Raw genomic sequence first — 25,111 nt, 5'->3', positions numbered from 1 at the left:
GAATTTTTCAAAAACCTTTCCTTAGTTACCTCTCACCTTTGTTCCATAAGGAATTCCAGTGCAAAATTTCATCCCATTATACCCGGGGCTTAAGCTTTGCTGGTGGTAATTTGTAAACACTATTTATAGTAATGTAAGAAATCTTAATTAAACCATGTTTACGCTCCTCGAATCATGGAAACTAAGATGTTATGTCATTTATTCCTATAATTACACCATTCGATCTTCAAATCGGAAAACAGCAATAAATATGCAATTCATAGCTGGGCCGGTACTAATTCAATTGACATAAAATTCACATAATGATTACATAGTTTCATATCAATGGGAAAGTATGTATATTTATGAATGGTAGTTAATAAGACTACATCGACAAGTGTTTGAAACCGGGACTCCAAAAACAACACCAAATGAAATTAATCAGTTCAGATCCTCAGAATCTTCAAATATTTAATTTTTACCAATGCAAAAACATAACAGCTAAGGGAATACAGGTGAATAAAGAAAAGGTGACCACCATAAGCTTTCTAATTAAATAAGGGCTCAGAATAGTCAATCACGAAAATAACGCTTGAGCAGAAATGTTGAGCACCATAGGATATATTATAATCTTCTCACATGTGCACATTATTCAGTAACATTTACATTACGTACGTATTTACTACTTAGTAACATGGTATACACTCCGTTACTGCACATTTTTATTAGTGTACACTAGTCTCAAATTGAAGAAAAACGGCTAAAGATATGATTTCACTTGTGAAAATGACGTAACGATGTGGATTTAGCGACTACACACTTTTATAGGAACATAATTCGATCACATTATGTGTTAACTGATACTACACGTATGAAATAAATCCCACACAGTTACCCTGTGTAGTTACGGCACAAAGAACCTTGGGATTTCTATGCAGATTTTACGACTGAAAATGGCTATATGGGCAGGTGCTTCATGTAAACTCAGCCGAATAACTTACAGGTCCGGAAACAGGTTTAGCTAAATAAATATTTGAATACCAAAAACCCTGTAGTCAACTGGTGGATAAATTGTGATTTAGACAATAATGTTATTGAGATTTTGATTGACATATGAGCATTTCTCGATTGATAACGTAATTGAAATAGGATTATATCCTAATAATAAATCTATATATATATATATATATATATAACAACAGTTATAAATAAACATTGTACATGAGATTTATTGATCTTAAAATTGTCTACTGATAAAATCTCGACTACATACTCCTATATACACCTATTCCAAGTTAATTCTTTTGAAACATTTTCCAGTAATTTAACTAAATGTCTACAATGCTAGGAAATTGTAATACCCAGTAAAAAAAATTAAACATAATTATCACTTTCATATCATTTTATTTTTCACTGTGAAAGTGACTACTTTACAAAGAAATAATATAATTGTATAGTCACAGCTTTTTCCGCCCTGTTTTATAAAAGCACAATTAATTTTTTTAAAAGCAAACCGAATCAAATACCCTGGAAAAGGACCAATTACCAACTGTCACCAATGTAGTCAATAAAAATATTGTACATTTATTTATTCCTACTGGCAATTATTTAAGCTGGAATTTGGATTTTTTTAATGAATGAATTATTCTAATTCATTAATTTATCATGAATTATTGTAATTCATTAATTTAAGAAAAAAAACTTATTATTAATTATTAAATCGCTAAAATGACACTGACTGCAAGAATTTAGATATTGAACATTATAATAAGTGTAAATTTTACCGTGAAAATATTATAATCGACTACATTAAAGCTTACGAGCGTAATTAGCATAAAATGTGTTACCGATTTTCTAATCCGCGTACATCGCCCACGCTCTGTCTCGTTTGTTTACAAAACTGTGCACGGCTTCGAAATAATATGTTTAAACGTGAAATAAATGCTTTCATCCAATGGTATAGTCCAGTTGGCGTTTTATTGTGGATGCGATTCGAAGCTTTATCTCATACAGCTGGTTGCTGGATTACAGCGTATAAATAGATTATAGACAACAAAACATTAACAAATCCCGCTCGGTAGCCGCTTAACATTTTTGTATGTCGATATAGTGGTCGAACTCTGGCTTCTTTACGAGCGTTTTAGGATGACTCAATCGTGTTATTTGGTATGTAGTAACATTATTACATTAAAGATTTTATTTAGTGTTCACATATTGTACATGAAGTAATATAATATGAACTGGAATCGTTATAAATGATACTAGATATTTCTAAGCTTTTTAATTAATGCCACCTGCATTTGCATTTGAAGACGTAAATATAAATAAACTACATAAAGGAGTAAGCGGTATTAGAGATGATGTACTTTATATTAATAATCCATTTGGAAATGATATAATAAATATAAATGTGGAAAAGAAACCAATTGTGTAGTAATTACATAACAGACTAAAGTTTGTGTTTTAAAAAAAAAAGCAAATACGAAAAGACTAGGTATATAAGAACTGAACTCCAGTCGTGTTGAAATGTGAAAAGTTAGGCGTCTGATTGTGAGCGAAAGTATATAATAAAAGCACACTTCTACTCAGTTGGCTAGTCTCCATTGCAAATGGCCACCTTGACAAGAATCGGTCAAGAGAATATCATATCACCTACACTTGATGTCTTCGTCTGGTCAGTCTGTCTACCAAAACATTGTCGCTGTGTTTCGTAGCGCACAATTTTTATAGTGATTTTGTTAATTCGCCATCAAAAAAATTAAATCTAAAACCATAAAGACTCTCGAATTGAGATTCGGGCTTCAAGTTTTGTAGTAACAAAAATAACGATTTAAGAGCGAGACAAGCAAAATAGGACAATTTAAGTCATCATTTAATCAGTTAAATTTTTAATTACAATAAAACGTTCCATTGTTTTGAGATGTAGATTTTTACTGAGAAGTATTGGAAAGAGAATGATTCCTTGGACCGACATTCAATGATTACACGGAATCGTTTATTTTTTGTTCGACATACTTAATTATTTAAAGAAATTAAGTAGTAGGATACTGTTAAGAAGTAAAATAACTCTCCATTTTAGACAAAAGCTCTGACAACTATTCGATGGCGGGGATAGCCCGAGTATTGAACACGGGACAGTTTGTTTACCATGCGCAAGAAAATCTGTAATTACAGGACCAAAGCCCAAATATCATATGCAGTCAAGTTTCTCGGTCACGTAATCAAGAAGGGTTCATTAAGCTAATAAGCTTAGCTTAGGAATGATTTGTTTAAGGGAAAGGTAATATATCCTTAATATTTGGCAGATTATAGAAGTGTCGTGATTTTAATAACCCTATTGTATTCAGTTCTTAAGAATATATTATACTTAATTTACATTACATTGATTAGTGTGGAGCAGACATTGATCAGTTTTGGAAGATGAAATTATCTTTACAATTGATTTACGACAATTTGGTATAAATAACAAAAATAAAACAAAAATTGCGTCGTAGATTTGCCTTGCCTTAATGCCTTAGCTGTAAAAACAAAATTTACAGCTACCTACATTTAAACAAAAATGAGCTCAATGTAACCAATACTAGGGTATTTTTAGTAATCACTTTAGACACAGTCGAATGTACATGAACATGGTAGCTTAATACCGTAGCGAGATAAGTTAAACTAATTGATTCTGATCCTGCTCGATACTAATCGATACTATACTATACTAAGTACTAACTTAGTATAGTTATTTTCATAGTCTTACCGCATAATATTTGGAGGTAACGCTACAGTTGTTGTAACTCTACGTCCCTAATCATTCTACAAAAACAGCTGTCCGGTCTATTTATAATCTCAAAGCTAGAGACTCCCTTCGGGATGTTTTTACAGAGCAAAAGTACTGTCATTTGCGTCACAATATGCTCACAGCAACAGTATGTAGTATATAGACAATTTTGATACAATCAACCACTATCATTAAATAAGCATGAAAAATAAAAAAAATAAGCGTTTAATACCGAGTTCCCGATTCCGCACAGTCAATACATCATTCCTAGGGCAAGATATTCGTTTTATATTATTAACTTTATCTATTAACAGATACATACATTTTAATAAACACAAATATTGGTCTTGTTGTCGATGTGCTAGAATCATTTGATTACAATCTTTAATGTAAAATAACGATTTAAAAGTGATAAAAACAGCCTACTTTCGAAAAAAAACAATAACTCGATATAGGTGTTATCACTATTAAATTAATTTTATAAACATATTAATGAATATTTTTTTTTCGAGATCCACCAAATAAAAATAAAAAAACATGGTAAATATCCCGTTTTAAATACTGTTAGTAATATTAATGAATGTTTTATTTAAACACTTACAATACTTCTTTTTGACAAAACATTCTTATTTTAAACATCATTCAACAAGCGATGTCTTACGTATCTTTGACACCAAACTTCAATTAACAGACTAAAAGTCTATTTCCGCTAGATTGTAGCTGAAGTTATCAGTGTATATGTAATATGTTATAGGCTATAATATGTATATATTATAGCCTATAACATATTACATAGCGTAAATGTTCTACTTTTGAATAAAAGCTCCACTTATTGAGAAAGGTTGATTTTTTTTAAAGTTTCCGAGTGTATATGTCACTATATAGAGGAATTAATTATGATGTTCAGTCAATAAAAAAGTGCCTATCTGTAGTTTATTATTTGATGTTAAAGAAATCTCATTAATGTTATTTTTCTAATAGTCAAGTAAAGGATTGGATGTCAAGCATGTCCGATAAGTATGGTCTATGGTCATAGATAATACATATAAACTGAAATGTATGGTGGTGCTCGTCGGTATTGCTGCATATCGATAGTCCACTATCAATAGACAATCGTTGTCTAACGATAGTATTGTAACGTGTGAATACTATCGATAGTATCGACAACTCCCCGTGAGCAATACTATTGATACTATCGATAGTATTGCAAAAACCATTACTTTTAACCCAAACTATCGATAGTATCGATGGTTTTGTGCTATCGATTGCCAGCGATTTTTCGATAGTATTACTTTCTCAAGATAAGTAATTCAGTATGCCAAGTAATGAAACTATTTTTAAATAAGTTTAATTAAATTTGCACCTGAAAAAAGTGTATAAGAATTAATACATTTTTTACTTTTTATTCGTTTTAAAAATAAACATTAAAGTTTACACTCAAGTTTAAAATTGTGTGATAGTATCGTTGTTATCAATAGTATTGCTCACAGAGAGCTGTCGATACTATGAATGGTTTTGATCAAATAGATAGTACTACTCGATATCTTGAACAGTTTTCGAGGTCAACTATCAATAGTCAAACTATCGATAGTTCTGCAACACTGCTCGCCGCTGCCATTTGCCATTTTCCACGCTGATCAATTGAAGATCATTGATGTTAAACATGAGCCGAGATGGCCCAGTGGTTAGAACGCGTGCATCTTTACCTTTATGATTGCGGGTTCAAACCCAGGCAAGCACCACTGAATTTTCATGTGCTTAATTTGTGTTTATAATTCCTCTCGTGCTCGGCGGTGAAGGAAAACGGCGTGAGGAAACCTGCATGTGTCTAATCTCGACAAAATTCTGCCATATCCACTAACCCGCATTGAAGTAGCGTCGTGGAATATGTTCAAAAACCTTCTCCTCCAAGGGAGAGAAGGCCTTAGCCCAGCAGTGGGAAATTTACTGGCTGTTAATGTAATGTAATGTAATGATGTTAAACGAATATGCATATATGTGTAATCGCATTTATGTATTAATCAATTTAATAAAATTTTATTGTCTTATTTAAATTTTAATAACATTATACTTTTTATTGTACACCACAAAGATTAGATAAATAAATAAAACATGGATAGATGGCCACCTCTTCCAGGCAACCGAAAGCGTAGGTGATAGCTCATAGAATATGAGATGAGTATTGCTGTAATAATAAATAAAATAACATACACACTATATACAATGAGTACGAACATAAACGACAAGTCCTCAAACACAACGAGAAAGAGAAAAAAAAATAAAAGTAAAATAAATTATTTCTGATAAGGCGTTTGAGATGAAGAGTGATCTTTTACAAGTTTTTTAAAAATATCTGTCTATTTGGCCACCCGAAGGAAGGTTGTTCCAGAGCTTAATTGTAAAATACTTTATTTTATATAAAGATGATTTATGTTCAGGTACCCTTAAAATCCATCTCTTCTTCGAACGTAAGTTAAAAAAAAGATGAAAGTACATCTCCAGGTTTCCCTAAAAAAAATCCTTTAAGTAGTTAAGTACCGGGGGCGTTACCGAAGGTTTTTAAAAAGTAAAAGGAGTCTCGACAACAGTTTTATTAAGACTGAAAATAAATCTAATACAATATTCCTAACTAAGTCCTTATCTCTACGGATAGCTGTCGCCGGGCGCTAGTCATAACATGCCGGCGTTACTGCGAAAGCTGTATCAGCGTAGGCCGCCCATGGCGAATACTTGCTAACAAGATGTTATAATATTTGGGACAGATACTGCATGTGTTAGATTGTTTATAGAGACTTAATACATTATGTCAGGATATTTTAAGAAAATTTCTATTTCTTTATTATTTTATTATATTTTAAGATTATATATAATAATAAAAGATTATATATGAAACACAAATATTTATTTAACCATGCACTTTCAAATCGTCATTTAACAAACTATTTAAAGTAAAGCTACCACCGGTTCGAAATGTAGATTCTACCGAGAAGAACCGGCAAGAAACTCAGTAGTTACTCTTTTCCAATATCCAAAAATAAAGTCATGTTAGTTAAATACAATTATACTAACTTTGTATATACACACAATATTAACTTTATATATTGATAATTGCAAAAATATAATTCATATATTCATCAATAATTTAACAAGCAATAACAATTATACTATATCACAAAATTATATCGTACCTTAAATGTTAGCAGCAACTTGCTGGTCCAGGATCATAGTGAAAAGTAAAAAGTCGTACTTACCGAGAGAGAGAGAGTCGTACTTATATAACCCTCACTACAAATCACGTAACTCACAGAAAAGTCAAAGTACCCTCTTATTTAATATCAATGTTATCAACACAATTCAAAAACAACTTAAATTAAATTATTGTTATTACAGAATTGATTAAAACATACAATACATAGTGTAAGCCTTGTTTGTAATTGTCTAATTATTTATTTATTTCTTACTTAATCTGACACATGCATAACTAAGTAAGGAGGAGTAACAGGGTGAAAAAACTATAATACAGAATAAATGGAATGTGCATATTCCGGCGAAATCGAATGGGAAATTGTGAAACGTGTTCATATTTGCGTAATACAAATATAAACAGATTGAAAGTGTTTTTAAGTCTCTCAAGCTTATTTAATAGGTCTTTGGTGAAGTCAACAAAGCTTGCATCAGCATAGAAAGCATCCAAAATAGAAAGGTGTAAAGTCTGTGCGAGCATAATTTTGAGAGGAATTGGAAGAAAATATCGAAGACGACGCAAAGAACTCAGCACATCGAACACCTTCCTGCTGATTTCATTCAAATGGCGAGTCCAGGTAAGATTATTATCAAAACTCCAGGGTTTTTAATACAATCGCAATGACAATACTGTAAAACATTATCGATGGCAAGGTGGACTAGTCGACTTTTGATAACTGTTTCCGGCCAATAATTATGGCTTGAGATTTGCTAAGGTTAAGAATTTATTAAGGCCAAAAGATTATTCTAGGATTATTATAGGTCGGTGTTAGTCTTTGCGATAACCAACGGAAGATTATCCAAAGTCGAATGGGTGTATATCTGCGTCTGCATACATGTGGTAGAGAGAAAATGGGTTAAGAGTAATCGAATTAATGAAAATAGAGAAGAATAACGGTGACAAATTGCCGCCCTGCGGTACGCCAGCATAAATATTACACCATGATGAGTAGGTATCATCATTTTAAAATTAATAATTATAAAAAGTCTATTCTGTTTCAATAAATCTTATGGTTTTCACTCTCCATATCTTAGTTTTCATTTACATTATCAACTTCATCTACGTTTTCAATTCAAAATCAAAAGCAACTGGACATTTGCATTCTTTTTGTCCGAACTGTTTCTTGAACAGTTTTATTTATAGAAATAGAAATAGCTAATTTATAAAATTATATTATGAGTTCGTAAGTATAAAATAATAATTATAATTATTACATTTGCAGTTTCCACGAGTTCAAGTAACTTAATTCGATCTTATTGAGTATGTTAATGTTTGTTATATCAATCTCGGTGACATTGATGAACCAATATCAAAACTCGATGTAGATATCGATATCAATGTTCCAATATCGAATCTCGAATGTCGATATTTTATGAATTACTCACAATTGTTTTTTTTTTCGTTAGTTAATATTTACGTTATATTTAAAAAAATGCTCTTGCTCTTATTATTACTCCTATCTAAATATGAAAAAAAATATGTGCCTAACATATAGGTAATCTGACTTTTTTGTGTCGGTTAAAATTATAACTAATTATCAGTATGACTATAAGGCATAATATTATATTTTCACACCAGCAGGCATTTTCAACTAGAATCACGTTTTTCAATATAATATAGAACATGTCTAACACATTGCTCAAGTTGTTGCTAAAGCTTTTTACTCTGTGCTGAAAAGTTACATTTTTGTTTATTTTGATTGTTGATAAACTTATTCCTTGAAGAAGTTCCATCCATAATTTTATTATTTAGTGAATTATGTTGTTGTAATTTAAGTAAAAATTTACAAAATGGAAAGTTATATTGTTATTTCATTTGTTGGAGAGGGATCATTTGGTCGCGTTTTCAAAGCTAAACATAAAGACACTGATGCTGTTGTAGCTTTAAAAGTTATACGAAAGGTTTGCATAAAATATAAATAAGTATATAGTTAGTGTTCTTTTTAATTTCTTGAATAACAATATGAAAAATTCTGTTTACAGAAAGGCAGATCATCGAAAGATTTGAAGAATTTGAGACAAGAATGCGATATACAAAGGCAGTTAAATCATCCAAATATAATTCGTATGATTGATAGTTTTGACACGGAATCCGAGTTAGTTGTTGTTACAGAGTATGCTGAAAAAGAATTGCATGGTATACTTGCTAAGGAAGGTTGTTTAAATGAAGACCTTGTTAAAAAAATTACTTGGGATTTAGTGTCTGCATTGTATTATTTACATTCTCACAGAGTTCTACACAGGTAAAAGTTTTAACATTAATAATACAATTTAAAAATATGATATATTATATTTATTATTGTGAATTAAATGAACAAATGAGTCAGATAAAAAGTGACTCGTTTACTCATGTATTATTTATATTATTTGTGTTATAGGGACTTAAAGCCACAAAATGTACTGTTGGATATGTCAGGCCGAGCAAAGCTTTGTGATTTTGGACTTGCTCGTATAATGACTAACACAACTCATATTCTTACTTCAATTAAAGGAACACCATTGTATATGGCCCCTGAATTAATAGACGAGAAACCTTATGACCACCAGGTATTCAAAATATCTCACATAAATACATTTTGTTACTAAAATATAAAATTATATAACTTCATCAAGTATTGGTTTACAAATCACATTGAAACTTGAATGTATTTCTGCTTATAAGTGAGAGTATTATATGAAGTATGTTTCACACATTCCAGGCTGATCTATGGTCACTTGGGTGCATTGTGTATGAATTAATGGCTGGTCAGCCTCCATTCTGTACAATGTCCATCTGGCAACTAGTAAGAATGATCAGACACAAACCAGTGCAATGGCCCAGTTTCATCAGTCCCGAAGCAAGATCATTTTTACAGGTAATATTATATATAAGTCTAAATATTTTAAATTTATTATTTTATTATTATATTGTAATATTTACTTATTATATTGTAAAAAAAATAAATACAATTGTATATGTAATGAGAATTAAAAAATATTTTATTGATGTTATAAATATTTTGACTATTTTGGATGCTTTAATATTTTTGATAATCTTTATATTGTTTCTTTATATTTGACACTCTATTACATGCCATTAAAGATTATTGTATATGTATGTAACATGTATATATTATGCTCATTCATCTATTGCTCTTCGGTAAAACATTTTACAAAACATATTTATTCCATAAACTTTTTACAAAAAATAATGTATGACTTTAAAGATTTTTTGGTTGTATCATTTGTACTTTGTTTTTGGTAAACTATGAGTAATTCTTTTTAATAAAATTTTAAGGGCCTGTTACACAAAGACCCAGTGAAAAGAATGAGTTGGCCGGAAATATTAGAACATCCTTTCATAGCTGGACATGTTCTCATTCTACCAGAAGACAAACAAAGTGACTCACCATTCACTAAACCTTTGTCATGCAGCCAACAAGAAGCTAAATTCCTGCAGACGGAGAAAATTTGTAAAAACACAAAACTGGCTAACAAGTATGTTTTTAGTATAAATTTATATTTATTATTACATATTAAATTTTAATTTATTGAAATTTGGTTGTAATTTTTTATATATACAGAAATATGAAAGCAGAAAGCGAAATTAAAACTGAATCTAGAGAACATGATTTAAGGAATGTACGTGGTGTGATGCAAGCGATGGAGTTTGTCCCAATGTCAGATGATGACAGTATCAGAGCAACTAGTGCGTTTAGTGTACGAGACAGCTTAAAAACAGACGATGAGGACCAATCACAGCCAATAACAGCAGCAAATGCTAAATTATTAAGGCATGAATTTAACATCATGAATAATTCTAACCTAGTTGTTTGTAATCTCGAAAAGAATCTGGCACAACTAATGTGTAGTCCTAAAAACGATTTAAATAAAATGCATAAAATTGATGAAGAAAAGCAAGACATTCAAAAAGATACTGTTAATGAAATTGAAATTGAGTCTCCCAGTGAGAATCAAGATGTGGATACAAAGCAAAAGTCAAAAACTTCCGACACTGCGTCACAAAGTTTGGAAAATCCGAAAAGTTCAACAAAATGCAGCAGCGACGTTAGTTCTGGTTTGAGCAGAAGTGTTCCTCCATCATACAAGCAGAAGATATTACAATTTTCAAGGGATAAACTAAGGTTCGCCAGTGGTGGTAATCGGTTAACAAGGAGTATTAAAAGATCATTCCACTTCAGTAGAAGCTTAGACAAAAATAAGGATAGCCAAAGACGGACCAGTGAACCTGCTATAGAAATTTCTAGTAATATTGAGAAGAAAGTTACAGATAAAATCAAATATTCCAAGGAAGATAAGGATGAGGATATAGAAAAGTGTGAAATTATTGATGACACTCCTGATGATAAAAACATGGCAAATAATGATTGTATTGTAAAAAAAGAGGAAAAACAAGAAGGTAAGATATAATTTTTTTTAAATCTTTTATATATATATATTTTTTTAATTTATTGTGTTTTTATATATCCAAGTTTTAATAAAATACTGACCAAAATCAACTTGCAATTGCTAACTTTTGGTTATTGATAACGTCAACATTTCGAAATTGCTGTAGTATTGCAACTAGATTTTGGTAAGACAAAATTAAAATCACCCATATTGTCGTTATAGTTGAATTAAAATTAATTCTGCTGCATCCAATTCTGTTATCATTATATGTGGTAACTATTATAATATTTATTTTTAATAATTAACTTATACAGAATTGATTTTTTATAATTTTAGAAAAGGAGCCATCAAGTATAGAATTGGAGGAGTGGGAGGCATTCCTGAACTCTAATATTACTGAAGTAATGGAAGGAGATGTTGAGTCACTAACTCAACTGAATATGGTATTTACAATTTTATATCTGTAACCGCTTTGGGTTAAATTAGAGTTTTAGACTACTATATGCTATAAAGTAGTAAATATAGGCTTATGCCACCAAGTTTCTGACTTTTTTAAGTCGATTTTTTTTCCTATTAGATTTACCAAACAAAAAACTTACAAAATTTATATATATCTATGACTGTTTCAAACTTATAAAATACTTAAACAAAATGATAAACTCATTTATCAGGTATACACCGCTAGGATTTAAATAAAATCAACATCTAAATAATTCACATTTCTAAATTCGGCAAATTTTTGTAAATTTGCCGCTCAATATTATGGTTAAAAAAGAACTCGAATAAGTACTCAATACAAGATTACATAAATTATACTAAAGAGTTAGAGTTAGTATTTCTTGATTTTATAATTAACATATTATAAAATTCGATTCTGATCGTAGAAGGAATGAAGATAAACAAACCTTAGATTTAAGTATTTCATGCAATTTGTAATAGTAGTAAATCTAATAGTTAGTAGATATACTAAAGCATAGTCCAGTTTCGACTATTTATGTATCATAATGTGAAAGTTCTGTATCAATCTATTTAGTAGTTTTTACGTAAATCCGGAAAAAAATCTATGTATTATAAGCATGAGTATGACATTACAGAAGAAGAAAATATTATAGTAAGCAAGTAAATGGTTTCAGTGCATGATTTTTTGGGTATTTCTCTCACTATTTTTTAGACATGAGTATGATTTCTAAAACGCTCGAAAACGCATGTTCTCTATATTATACAATATTAGGTACTAATATTGACAGACGAGATATTTATTTGTCCTTTTATATCCCAAGACAAAGTATATAATATGAAAATACGACAAGGTTTTCGAGATAGTCCAATAGATATAGAGTCAGAAATATACATAAGCATTCTTACCGAACATTGATTAAATTCGGGAAATCAATACTAAATTAAGAAATAAAATAATTGTTAACCAAGGTCACGGAGTGGGTCCGGCTAAACCCAGTACAATTAACCCACAAAAAGACGAGTTTGCTCGTTAACCGGTAAAAAATCACCATTAGCCGTATATCCATGATTTAAGTACATTCCCCTGGCTGCTACAGCGAGTATCACAGTTCCGCAGTCAATTGGTTGGTAAAGCAAATTGGCATCTAAAAAACTTGGTGTGCTCAGCAAGGCGGGACATTGCTTCACGTTAGTCCATCGCCTCAAACTATACAAGGAGCAATGGTCTCATATCTCTATGGCTCTCACCTCTGTACTTTTCTATATGACCATATACAACGTAGAGCGAATTTTCGACGATAAAGTTCTGCTCGACCTGCTTGATCCATTGACTTTGCGTAGAGGTGCTGGATCACTCTGCTCTTCACTCTGGAGCTTCTGTCGCATTTCACTGCTTAATTTCACCTCCGGATATCTCCTCAAAATACAATTTCATCCATATGACCTCCACGCCTGAAAATTCCCAACAGCAACATTTTTTAGGCATTTTCTGCCTCGCACAACTACTCTGTGGAACCAGGTTACGCCAAAAGCGTTTGTAAGGTTTATTAATATGATAGGGACTTGTATGAGACGCTATTAGATATGGAATATTTCCTGTAAAAATAATTCGTCTGTTTAGGGCAACAAACTTGTCTTAGAATTACTTTATACTAAGACTTATAACTTACAATTTTAACTTAGCAAAATGTCTAAACGTTTTGTATCTAAATTTTGACCTGGACGAAAATTGCTAATAAATAGATTTTTTTTCAACCTTTGATCAAGAAAAAACATTTGAATTCAGCATTTTCTAAACATGAAGTAACTATTACGAAAACATTTTGCATCTTATTTGGTATTGTCAAAATTACTAAAATCGATAATTGCACAAAAAAAAAATTAAATAGCAATCACGAAAACAAATTGCTTGAGCAGGCTTTACTATTGTTATGAAATCGATCTTGAAAGTAGAAGCGGCTTTTATAAACAATGTACTTGTGGTCTAGGTCTGCTTTGAGAATTCGAGTGTCAAACGCTAACTGTACGAAAAATGTTCTTGACACAAATAATAATTTATACACTGTTTTCTATCGTTACTATGCGGTGATTTTGTGGATAATCTTTACTAAAGTTGTAAAGCTGCTAGTACTGGTATTTGTTTGTACACATCTCAATCTCAGTATCTACTATGGCGATTTTAATAAATATTTTTTCGTTAACCCATTTCGTTGTCATACAACAAGCCTGCGTTCGTCAGTCAGATCGCGATGACCTCAAACGCTACCGAACAAATTTTCATAGAGTTTTCACTAATGGACGAAGTGATTGGCTTAGAAGTCTAGTTTAGTAATATTTTCTGTAAATTGGTTAAAAAAAAAAAATATATATATATATATATATATATCCCGCTGAGTTTCTTTCGCCGGTTCTTCTCAGGTCCGAGGTGCTAAATTCCGAACCGGTGGTAGATTTTTGACAATCAATAAGCAAGTGTAAACACTTCTATATTGAATAAAGATTTTTGATTTGATTTGATTGGCCGAAATATTACGATGATTATTGAAGATGTCGAAAACATAGGGACTGGGAGCTTTACCGGCGTTCGCCGCGTATACCACTAGCTCTACTAGCGGCTTCGCCCGCATTGCATGCAGTTTGTGATGGAAATCCTGCTTAAAATGCCTTCGTGCTCTTTTAAACTTACGTTGACAACATATTTAAATGAATAAGTATCAGCAATAACCTGGTGTTAGCACTGTTATACTGCAAGGTATAAGTTCGATCCCACGGACGCAATTCTGATTTTCCGAAGTCTTGCCTTCAACCAGCACTAGGCCAATGTGGGATCGCTTTTCCAATACTAAGTAAAGGCCTTTGAATCTTCAGAAACGAATATTAGTGTTCATATTTCTATCATGTCAAAGTATGGCACCACATTTTACTAAATTTCATTTCTTATAACTACTTACGTTTTACCTTTTTTTAAAAATGAAGCAATTGCATGTAATTTTACATTTCCATATTTACCCCTCTAGGGCGGGTGGGAGTTTGTATTAAAAAGTAGCGTGTCCGTCTTGGGCGTTCAAGCTTGCTTCGTATCAAATTTTATCAAAATCTTCAAGTTCTGTGGTTTAGCCGTGAAAGCGAAACAGACAGACTTTCGCATTTATTATATTAGTATAGATTAGTATAGTTGATATAGACGTTTTTTGTAGACCCGTACTCTACTCGTGCGAAGCAATAGGTGACCTGTCCCAGTCAGCGTGTAGTTTATGAAGTATATATATGTAATCACAGATGAAAATAATGTGTTTTACATATGGATACATGTATTGTGTTTTCATTATATAATATAATAAATGCAAACTACTTATATTATGAATATTTTAACCAGCTGGACCTTGGACGCGATATCCAAGAGGTGCAAGGTCTCGTTGTGTCGAAATTTTTATTATAATTTGAAAATTTACATAGCGCATACCTCGTTACAGATATTGAATATGAATTATTTATTCGTACGAAGTAAACAAAATATTATATATATTTTTTTATATTTATGTATATAACATATGTGTTTTTCTTTTCTTACCACAGGAATAACTTCTAGACTTTCTTATTTCCAATGTCTCGTTTTCATGCCTTAGCACTCACATTTATTTGGAATTGGATTTCTCGTTCGATAGTACTTATAAGCTCCTTTTATGGGTAAGCTTAGCAAATACCCCCACGGCTTTCATCCTCTCGACACCCATTGGATTAGGTGGCACAGCTCTATTACTGAAACCATGGATTTACAGTTACCAATACGTAAACATGTTTAAAATGTAAACAAAATACGTTTATGTCATTTCGATAATCACTGAAACTGGTACCGACTTTGTTGCCCTCCAGCCACGTGGACAAATTTCTCGAAGATGGATATAAGATGGCCTGACGCTGCAGAAGGCGGAGAACCGGCAGAGCTTTATTGCACCTTGAGAGAGGTCAGCAATGGATTACGACTAGCTGCTGCTGATGATGGCGATTATATAACTGGACAACTAAACAACCCCTTGAACCCCGTACCTGAAAAAAGGATTTTAAATATTTTTATACCAGTCGAGTCAGTTTAGTTTAGTGACGGTGTACAACTATATCGGCATCATAGTTACTATTTGGAAGATACGAGACTATCACATGGATTAATCATGTTTTGTGTTTTGGGCTGCAAGAGGAAGGTGGAAAAAATATTTAGTGTACGAGATGAAATATAAAAGATGGGAGTGACTGAGAGTATAAATGGGAAGAAAAAAAACTATGTTAACATCAAATTAATGAGATAAGGGCAAGTGAATGATGATGATGTATTGGAAGTACTTACTGTTTAATTTCCCGGTACTTCATGGTTTGTGACGTGTGACTGTCCCCAGGTGAGCATGGTGGTGGGCGTGGTGTGCGTGGCGGCGCGGGGCGCGGGCGGCGCGCGCGTGTGCGGCGCCGTGGCCGCGCTGCTCGCACTGCCCGCACTCTCGCACGCACTGCCGCGGCACACACTGCTCAACATGCAGGACGTGAGTACCGGTAATCTACACCCTCGTCTGCAAAGATGAGGAAGGGGGAACATTGTTTTTACGGTCACGACACTAAATATTATATTGTGACAAAATGATAATGTCTATGGTGGAACTCTGATATTTTTAGGAGGAGTATAATATTTGTTCGTCTATATTCTGGTTATCGAAAAAAAAAACAGCTAGGATCTGACAGACTATGTCCTTATTATGGTACACATAAAGTGAATAGTGAAAGTTTTTGTAAATAATCTAGCCGTAGCACAATTTTTAAGGAAACATAATGAAAATTATTGATATTATGCAATTGACACATAATACTAGCATTTTAAGCATACTAAATCTAGTAATCAAATTTAACTTTTTTAAAAAGATCCTTTATATAATAATAACTGGAAAAAAATATTTCATTAGCATCAACCCTGGTAGCTAAAATGTCATGTTCCTTGTGTCTGTACACTGGCTCACTCACCCTTCTAACCGAAACACAATAATGCTAGGCTTTGTGTTTGGCGGTAGAATAGGCTATGTAAGATAGAGCTCTAAAAATTAATAATTTATATTTAAGCAAAATATTTTAGTATAATGTTTTTAACGATTAGAAGGATAAAGGTATTAATCATAAGTCAGACTAAAAAAATTATATAATTTTTTAAAAACTTTCTTCCAGTCAAATCAATAATATATAACACGATACCTGCTTTGTGTATATTTTTTAAACGTATAGGCTTTCAATTTATATCGACCGGTTCTCGATCAATTAACGTATCAATAATATTTAGTAAATTGATAAATTCGTTGAATTATGTAACCAGGTTTACCTCGAAGCGAAAGTTGTTTACAACTTTGTGGCAGCAATAAACACGCTAATGAAAGACAGCAGAAATATCGACGAAGGAGCCGAAGAAAGGTAAGTCATTTTATGTTATTTTAATCTACGCGTTTCGAGTGACACGATGATTTATGAAACTCTTGTTCTCCATACTTGAGCCAAGATTCTTTTTTTATTTCGTGAAATAATATAAGTTTTATCTTTAATTTTAAGTAAGAAAGGAAGTTTGGCAAGAGGTCATGTCATATCATTTCTTTCATAGTGAGAGTTACCACAAATCAAAATATACTTTATTCAAGTTGGTTTTTACAAGCACTTTTGAATCGTCATTTTACAAAACTGTATTAAGTGAAGCTACCACCATTTTGGAATGTAGATTCTACCGAGAAGAACCGGCCAGAAACTCTTTTCCAACGCATTCCTCACATCATTAATGCGCCCTCAACGATAAGAATATATAATTACACTGGCTCACTCACCCTTCAAACCGGAACACAACAATAATGAGTAATTCTATTTGGCGGTAGAATATCTGATGAGTGAGTGGTACCTACCTAGACGGGCTTGCACAAAGCCCTACCACCAAGTAAAAGTTATTAAAATTGTCATATAGCCATTCAAAAAGTATTTAAAGAAAGCTACGTACTTCATGATGTAATATTCTTTAGTGATATGTCTATAAAATATTATTAATATTATAAAATAATTCTAGATTTTGGTTTAATATCGTAAGAATATAATTTATCTCGAAATAAAATGTCACATGAATGTGTCAATTTATTAATTGTTAAATATAATATATATAATTAATTTTTAGTATGAGTTATAATACATGACGTCAACTAGCCAATTGGCAAATAAGTGATGTCACGTATTTTACAGATCCTGGCATAATCGTAAGCCATGGCCGTTATATGCATTACCGATTCGACCTAGGTCATTATTAATTTAACCTAGATAATTTACATTAAATTAGTTTGAAATATTTGAGGTTATTATAAAAAGTAAATGTGTCACTCTAAGCGGAGGTCTCCTCTTGATGACACTGCTCACGGTACGTATTGATTGAAAATAGTGGCAATATAATCCAACATTAAGCACGAGATGAATTATAAACAGATATTAATAAATAAAACCTCTTTAGTGCTTGCCGTACCCCTTGAGTTGAACCGTGATCTATGATTAAGAATCAAGTCTTCCATACGCTGTGCCAGCTCGGCTTCATGTTTACTCATGCAAGTTACCAAAAATATATTTTCAGTGTATACATTTCGTAAGTTAATAGTTATCTTATCTCGTGATGGAGGTCTTCACGTTAAACTGTGCTGCAATTTTTATTTTGATAAATTACCGATAAATCTATCATCTGCGTATTAAGTTCTTAAGCTATAAAGAAATAAAGACATTGTCTTATTGGCTCATACAATGTCGTTGGATCTTTTACAGATGGACGTGTTTACTCCCAATGGATAATAAAAAATCTTAAAAGTTATTGTCCTATGAGATTGCGCTTAAATTGTAACTACTTAGGTACTATCATTTTATTACAAGCATTTAAGTAATAATTATTATTTTTATTTTTGTGACCTCGCTGGGAATACTCTTATGCGTTTTCCTCGCAAATTTATCTTGTGGGACTTGCCGGCGCTGAGTGCCGCACTAAAAGAGAAGCAAGGTCTTTTACTCTGTTTCTTCGGGGACCATACTGGGATCTATAATAGCACCCTAAAAAAACTGTGATAAATTGTTATATAACAACAATCAACCAATCAAATGTGCAATAAAAATTGAAAATTGTGGAGTTCGTATGTGTTGATCTTTACGAGGGATATATTAGATTATATATTGAAATATCTAATTTAATTAGTGGAAAAGATTAGTTATTGAATTTCTGACAGTTTCCTCTCGTGAGGATTCCGAGTCGAGTTTTACATTTAATATAATATTGCAAATTGATTGAAAAGTGCTTGTAAGAAGTGATTTAAAAACTACATACTATAAAATATAGTCATCCCGCCGCGACTGTCTGAGGTAAACTCAAAAAATTCCAAAAAGTTTGAGTATGGTTTTCACTTACTGATGAAGTTGTTCACGAGGATGGCTTAGGAGCATAATTCATTAGGTTTTTGTAAAAATTAGCTGAAATATATTGATGATTGTTGAAGTTGTCAGAAAAAAAATATGCCGACCCATAGAGATGTACATTATCATATAAAAGTTTTAGGAAGACCCCTATTTTACTCGTATCTGTGTCTGGTAGCGAGTAAAATATAATTTGAATTCGATTTGAAGTGAAATCATAGTAATTTGTAAAAATCAAAGGGTCTGTTATTGTGGTCCTCAGAGTGCAAGGCGTGGGCCGCATGGTGGAGGTGTGCGCGTGGCTGTGCGTGCGCTCGTGCCGCGCCGTGCGCCAGTTCGCGACGGCCGTCGCCGCGTACGGCGCGCACCCCGTGTTCACGGACCTTCTCGCATTGTGTAAGTTGCTTTCATTTATTTATTAATTATCATTCAAACACGATATTATTTTTGCTAGTTATGTTATGTTAATGAAAGTGATTATGATTACTCAAATTGTATATTTATTTAATAATCTGAAATAAAGGGTTTTAAAAATGTCTAAGTTATTTTTGATAACATTCTAGTGGTGGATAGTGGTTAAGTCAAAAAGTGTTAAATAAATCACATACATAGAAATATAATCATGCTTGTTACCGTTGAGAACAAAGTTACGTAGTTATATACTCATTTATAATGAAGTCATACTGGTGGGGCTTTATGTAAGCCCGACTCGATAGTAACCGCACAACAACAATGATTTGTATCGCTATATTTCAACGTGAAGCGTGAATGAGCCAGTGTAATTACGAACACCGACAGATGTGGCTTAGTCTTCGTGATTGCGGGGCATTGACTGTGTATGGAGTCATTTGAAATTATTAAAATATCAACGTATTTGTATATGGCCTATTAGTCCGTCTGGCATTTGATATTACATAAAAAAGACTTAGTGCTAACTCATTTTCAATGTCAAAAGCCAACGATTTTCCTTAAATAAATCTGACGACAGCAGTGACCCATAGCTAATATTTTTGTTCACAGACGCTAAAACGCCTCGAATAGGACTGAATATAATTGGTATTCTAATAACAGTCCTACAAGATCTACCCGAACACGCCGACGTGGTAGAGAAGATATTATTCGACGATAAAAATTTCAATTTCATGAAGCTTCTGGAACAGTCGAGCGACGCTCTGAGGATGAGAGTCTGCATTTTAATAAGTCTGCTCTGCACGTTTTCCTGTACAGCATTTTCAGCGGCGATGGAATCGAAATGGACTAAAAAGGAGAGCGACAGTCTTGAATCATTGCAATCTCATTGTAATGTGACCTTAAATAGAGCCGCTAGGTTAGCTACTAAGGAACTCGCCAATATGCCGTTTTATTTAAGCTGACTTCAAGTTTATTAATAAAATAAACAGGGTCTTTGGTATAATTTAAACAAATTGATATATATGACAAAATTAAAATTGTAAATTTATATTTGTTTTGACTTCAGAGGAAGTGTTTCGAAGTATTATGAGACTTATATGTTATTTAAAATAAGTTATTCCAATTGTTTAAAAGTATTTTCATGTTTCCGGAGTGTACTAAGTGCTATTGGTCTAGCATTGTACGTATATATGTATATTGATTGTTATTAGAATAACACATGTACATTTCTAAGACACCTGCTCCTGAACTTTCTTCAGCTGTGTCATCGGTTTATGAATAAGGTAAGAGAAAGTACTAGAATTTTGACATACACTTGAGCACTATAATATTTCGTGCGCAGTTCGCTGATTTCGGTTAAGATTATATCGTTTCCGAAATATGACAGGAGGACATTATAATCGGGTAGCATGTATCACGCATACAGATCTAAGAATAACTTTATTAAGCTAGTACGAAGCCTAGCCATGTATTGTAACGAGACTGATAACCCGAATTATGTAACAGTGGGGCTGTTACGGTTATAGCATAGCAACTGTTGCTATCGAATATTTGTTGTTGTTTTTGTTTGATAAATCGGTATTATGGAGTATTATGCTACTGCATAGGTCCATAATACTGATTTATAATTTTTTGATTTGATTCGATATCAATCCGGAACAAATATTTGATAGCAACAGTTGCTATGCTCTAACCGTAATAGCCCCAAAGGTCTCAAGCAACGACTCTAGAAGTTTTCTGTATTTAATGAAATTACAAATTCGGCTATAATATAAGATATAATTTAGCATATACGTATCAAAAAGTTTGCGTCGAAACCGATGGAAATGTAACCCTGAATGACCAATGAACAGAGATATACGCATTTCTGACAGTGACAGCTGATGTTTGACATAAAAATGAGAAATACAAGCGTGGCATTAGAAGACATGACTAAGCGTCGCAATATGTATTTAAACCAATTGAATGAATGATTTGCCGTTTTGAATCGAATCGCGTACCTAAAATGGCAACTCGCAATAGTTTTTTTTGTCGTTTTATCAAATGGAAGCTGTTTCTAATGGTTCATATAATTTAGTCTCGTTGTCAAATACGTATGTATAATTTCAATGTTTTGGCAACATACGAATCATGATAGTGTTTCATTTTTGGCAGTGGCGATTGAATCTGCTTCCACTTTCGCCTTCGTTTGGCTACGCGGATAGGATGGAAACAAAATTTTTAGAACGGTAGCAAACAAATGATAAACTCACTATTCGTCCTTTCGCAGTAACTTGTACATACCCGTCTTTGATAGTGCATGTTCTCTGTGCTGCGTTACAACGACGGTACTTGCATTCGACGGTAACTTTTTAATTTCCTTTTTTAAATGAAAAACAAATAAACAACAGATTTTAAAAGAAATGTAAAATATATTATAAAATAATTTGAATTTGTAATTCAATGTAGACTGAAAAATGTTTTGAGGTTAGCCAGTGTTAAAAATTCACAATCACAGGTAAGGATTTAAAAGATCCTTTTATAGAGATTAAAGTGCATGCCATGTAACTTTGCCGGTCTGAAGTATGACTGCGTACCTGTCAATATTACCACCGAACACAGTGAGGCGTTATTATTGTTTTTAATTAACAAACGCTGACAAAATTACGGATTCCGTAATCGAGTCTATAGTCTATTCCGATCACAGGAGGAGTACAAATAAACAACTTTGACATTGAACTGACATGATATCATTGATCGGAGATCTTGAATATTCATTTATAAATTATTCATGAATGGAAAAAGTTTTGAATGTCGGCAAACCTTGTTTCCTTGTCATATTTTTTTTTTCACACGATAACATTTTTCATATCCGTTTTTTTATGGTAACACTTAACACGATTGTACTTGCCTTTTCGAAGGACTGATTAGAGTGATAGAGTTACACGAAGCGAACTGTTTATCTTAAATCTGGTCTATATATATATTTTTAATTCAAACACGAGTTATCGTACTCCTAGCCTGCTCAGCTGGTCTAAGTGAGAACTTATAAAACACTGGATTAAGCTTTCAAGGGGATAACTAATTACCTGTTTTTTGTGAACATATATTGTAAAACCTAAACTTTCTGATTCAATGGTCATTGCACCCGTTAGCCGAGCTAGGTCGGCAGTCTTAGGGTGAAGGGTCCTGTCGTAAAGTGGCAAAGTTTTAAGTAATGTCGCCCGTATGTTTTTCTTTTGATTAACAATGACAAAAATTTAACATCGAATGTCATAGTGCTGGCAGATTTTATAATAATTGGTATTTTTACTGTGCCATAATTTTGTTGTTAGAATTTGTTAAAATTATATATCCATTTGTTATATATTTCGTTTACAATTTACACAAATGATGAATCTCATTTATATTGTGATTTAGAGAAATGATTACGTGCCATAACTAATAATAATAATAAACAAACAATAGATAGCACATTTTTATTTTCGTTTCATTTTTCATCCATCCTAAATAGGCATACTAATGTGAATGGTGCAATACGTTTTAATGCTGTAGCGAAATGGCTTGCAATGAAATCACAAACATTTCAAAATCGGAGGGATCAATGAACGCTAAATTGTTTAAAACGATTACAGAAGTTTGATAACGTAATTTCGGGTTACACAGCATTAAGTGCGATAATTCGAGTAATGCATCTTGTGCAATCGATCGGAACATATTTACTGGCCATTGCCGGCACCATATTTACATCAAGATCAAAAACCTACGATGTAGACAAGTTTTGCCCCTTGTTGTTTGTTTTAAATGTGGGCGTTGCACTTTATGGTAGTCCGTGGAGTTACATAAGGGAGGTGATCGGCCGGCCTCGCGCCGGTCGCTGCGTGCATTCACCGCCTATAATATAATAATATGCATATTCAAATTTTCTAATGTGCATATAATATATTACCGCCACGCCTTAACTAAATGGTCACAATGTAGGTAAATGGCAAAATCCGCATACTGACAGATTTGTAAGGCATTTACGACTATGGAATTTTAATGGAGATTTTGTTGATTCGAGCAAAGTTTACTTAGGTAAAGGTACTGATATGGCTGTAATTATGAGTTATTTCGTGCTTCTTTTCATCATTTGAATTTATCTTCAAACATTTCATATGCAGCTGACATATTACTAAATCTTGAAAGTTTACGTAACTCCTATGCAAGAATGTATAAATAGGTAAAATATTCGATTCGAAAAAATCTATGATTGATTACTGGTAATATTGGAATAATTTGAATACTTACTTTTCTTTTGGTTACGAACTTTTTAATTTGTACCGAAATTTTAGTGTTACTTCGTGCATCCACATCCATTATTTCAGTCACTTTTTTGGTTGCCTAGATATTTCGATGAATCATTTTTATTAGATAATATTGAACTGTTATCACTATTAAATAAAACAAGAAAATTGTTAGCAGCACAATTTGATTTTAAGTTAAGTTAAAATATTAAAGTTTGATTTCGCTGTCTTTTTTTTTTTAAATCGTCAACATTGACTATTTTTCCGATAAATCTTAAAAAACGGAAGAGTAGTTCTAACCGTTTTCGAACGTACTTCCTAGGGTTGGTTTCTATCTTCTTTTCTAATTTCTTCTACATAAGTTCTATAAGTACTACATAAGTTCACACCGAAAATTTTTATGTAAATAAAAAAAAATCGAAATATTTCTATAACATAATATCATGTTATTATAATCACTCTTAAAGTATAATTAGTAGTCCAGATCATAACATCATTTTATCTATATCTTATCATTTATATAGCAGTGTACTTAGTATAAATTATTAAGAGGAGCGTCGGAAAATTTACTAAGTAGTGACGCAGAGGAAATCTACAAAATTTATTGGGTCTTGGAATTATAATGCAATTTCGATAACAAAACGATTTTAACGATCAAAGGCCGTTTTACGGTTTTTCCCTTAGGTTTGGACACACTACAGATATAACATTACAGGAATTAGGGGGAAAATTAAACTTTTTTTTATAATTGCATTAAAATTTAGGGTTTAGAATTTATTGATTCTGATTATTAGAGATATTAAAAATATATGAATGGCTCTCTTTAATATTCAACATTTCGTGTTATAAATCGAAGCTGTAGAAATAGGATTTACAATAATTAAAATACTTATACAACAATTTATATTCAGCTGTACCTACCTACACAAAAATGTCCTTGTAAAAATATTTTATCTACAGATTTCGTATCAATAATCTCGCGATTACGGTATTTTCGTACGATAACGAATTTCGTATCGATATTTTAGTGTGCAGGCTGATCACGTAGTTATTTGCGCGATCGCTGCGAGTTCATTGACCCAATGTATTCACTGTATCATTGGGTCACGAGTATTTTGACAACGCAGCGCGGAAATTATCTAATCGGCAC

The 25,111-nt window shown here is 32.4% G+C and overlaps 1 protein-coding gene across 1 annotated transcript; it reads left to right on the top strand.

Annotated features, from left to right (window-relative positions):
* Positions 1–8,676: 8,676 nt before the first annotated feature.
* On the top strand, positions 8,677–20,894 carry LOC113400012 (serine/threonine-protein kinase fused). Its single transcript, XM_026639360.2, has 11 exons — positions 8,677–8,893; positions 8,975–9,234; positions 9,370–9,538; positions 9,691–9,846; positions 10,269–10,468; positions 10,555–11,390; positions 11,717–11,823; positions 16,231–16,371; positions 17,187–17,281; positions 19,548–19,681; positions 20,306–20,894. The coding sequence occupies exons 1-11, from the start codon at positions 8,783–8,785 to the stop codon at positions 20,656–20,658; spliced, it is 2,562 nt and encodes an 853-aa protein (XP_026495145.2). The 5' UTR covers positions 8,677–8,782; the 3' UTR covers positions 20,659–20,894.
* The last annotated feature ends 4,217 nt before the right edge of the window (positions 20,895–25,111 follow it).

The sequence above is a fragment of the Vanessa tameamea genome, chromosome 8 (genome assembly GCF_037043105.1).
Source record: "Vanessa tameamea isolate UH-Manoa-2023 chromosome 8, ilVanTame1 primary haplotype, whole genome shotgun sequence".
Classification (NCBI taxonomy): domain Eukaryota; kingdom Metazoa; phylum Arthropoda; class Insecta; order Lepidoptera; family Nymphalidae; genus Vanessa; species Vanessa tameamea.
The sequence above is the reverse complement of the archived record's forward strand: the minus strand, read 5'-3'. Positions and strand labels throughout refer to the sequence as shown.

Coding starts and splice junctions, on each gene's coding strand:
- LOC113400012 (XM_026639360.2), top strand. CDS start 8,783: ATGGAAAGTTATATTGTTATTTCATTTGTTGGAGAGGGATCATTTGGT. Junction 11,391..11,716: donor AAAAGAGGAAAAACAAGAAG/GTAAGATATAAT, acceptor TTATAATTTTAG/AAAAGGAGCCATCAAGTATA. Junction 19,682..20,305: donor CACGGACCTTCTCGCATTGT/GTAAGTTGCTTT, acceptor TTTTGTTCACAG/ACGCTAAAACGCCTCGAATA.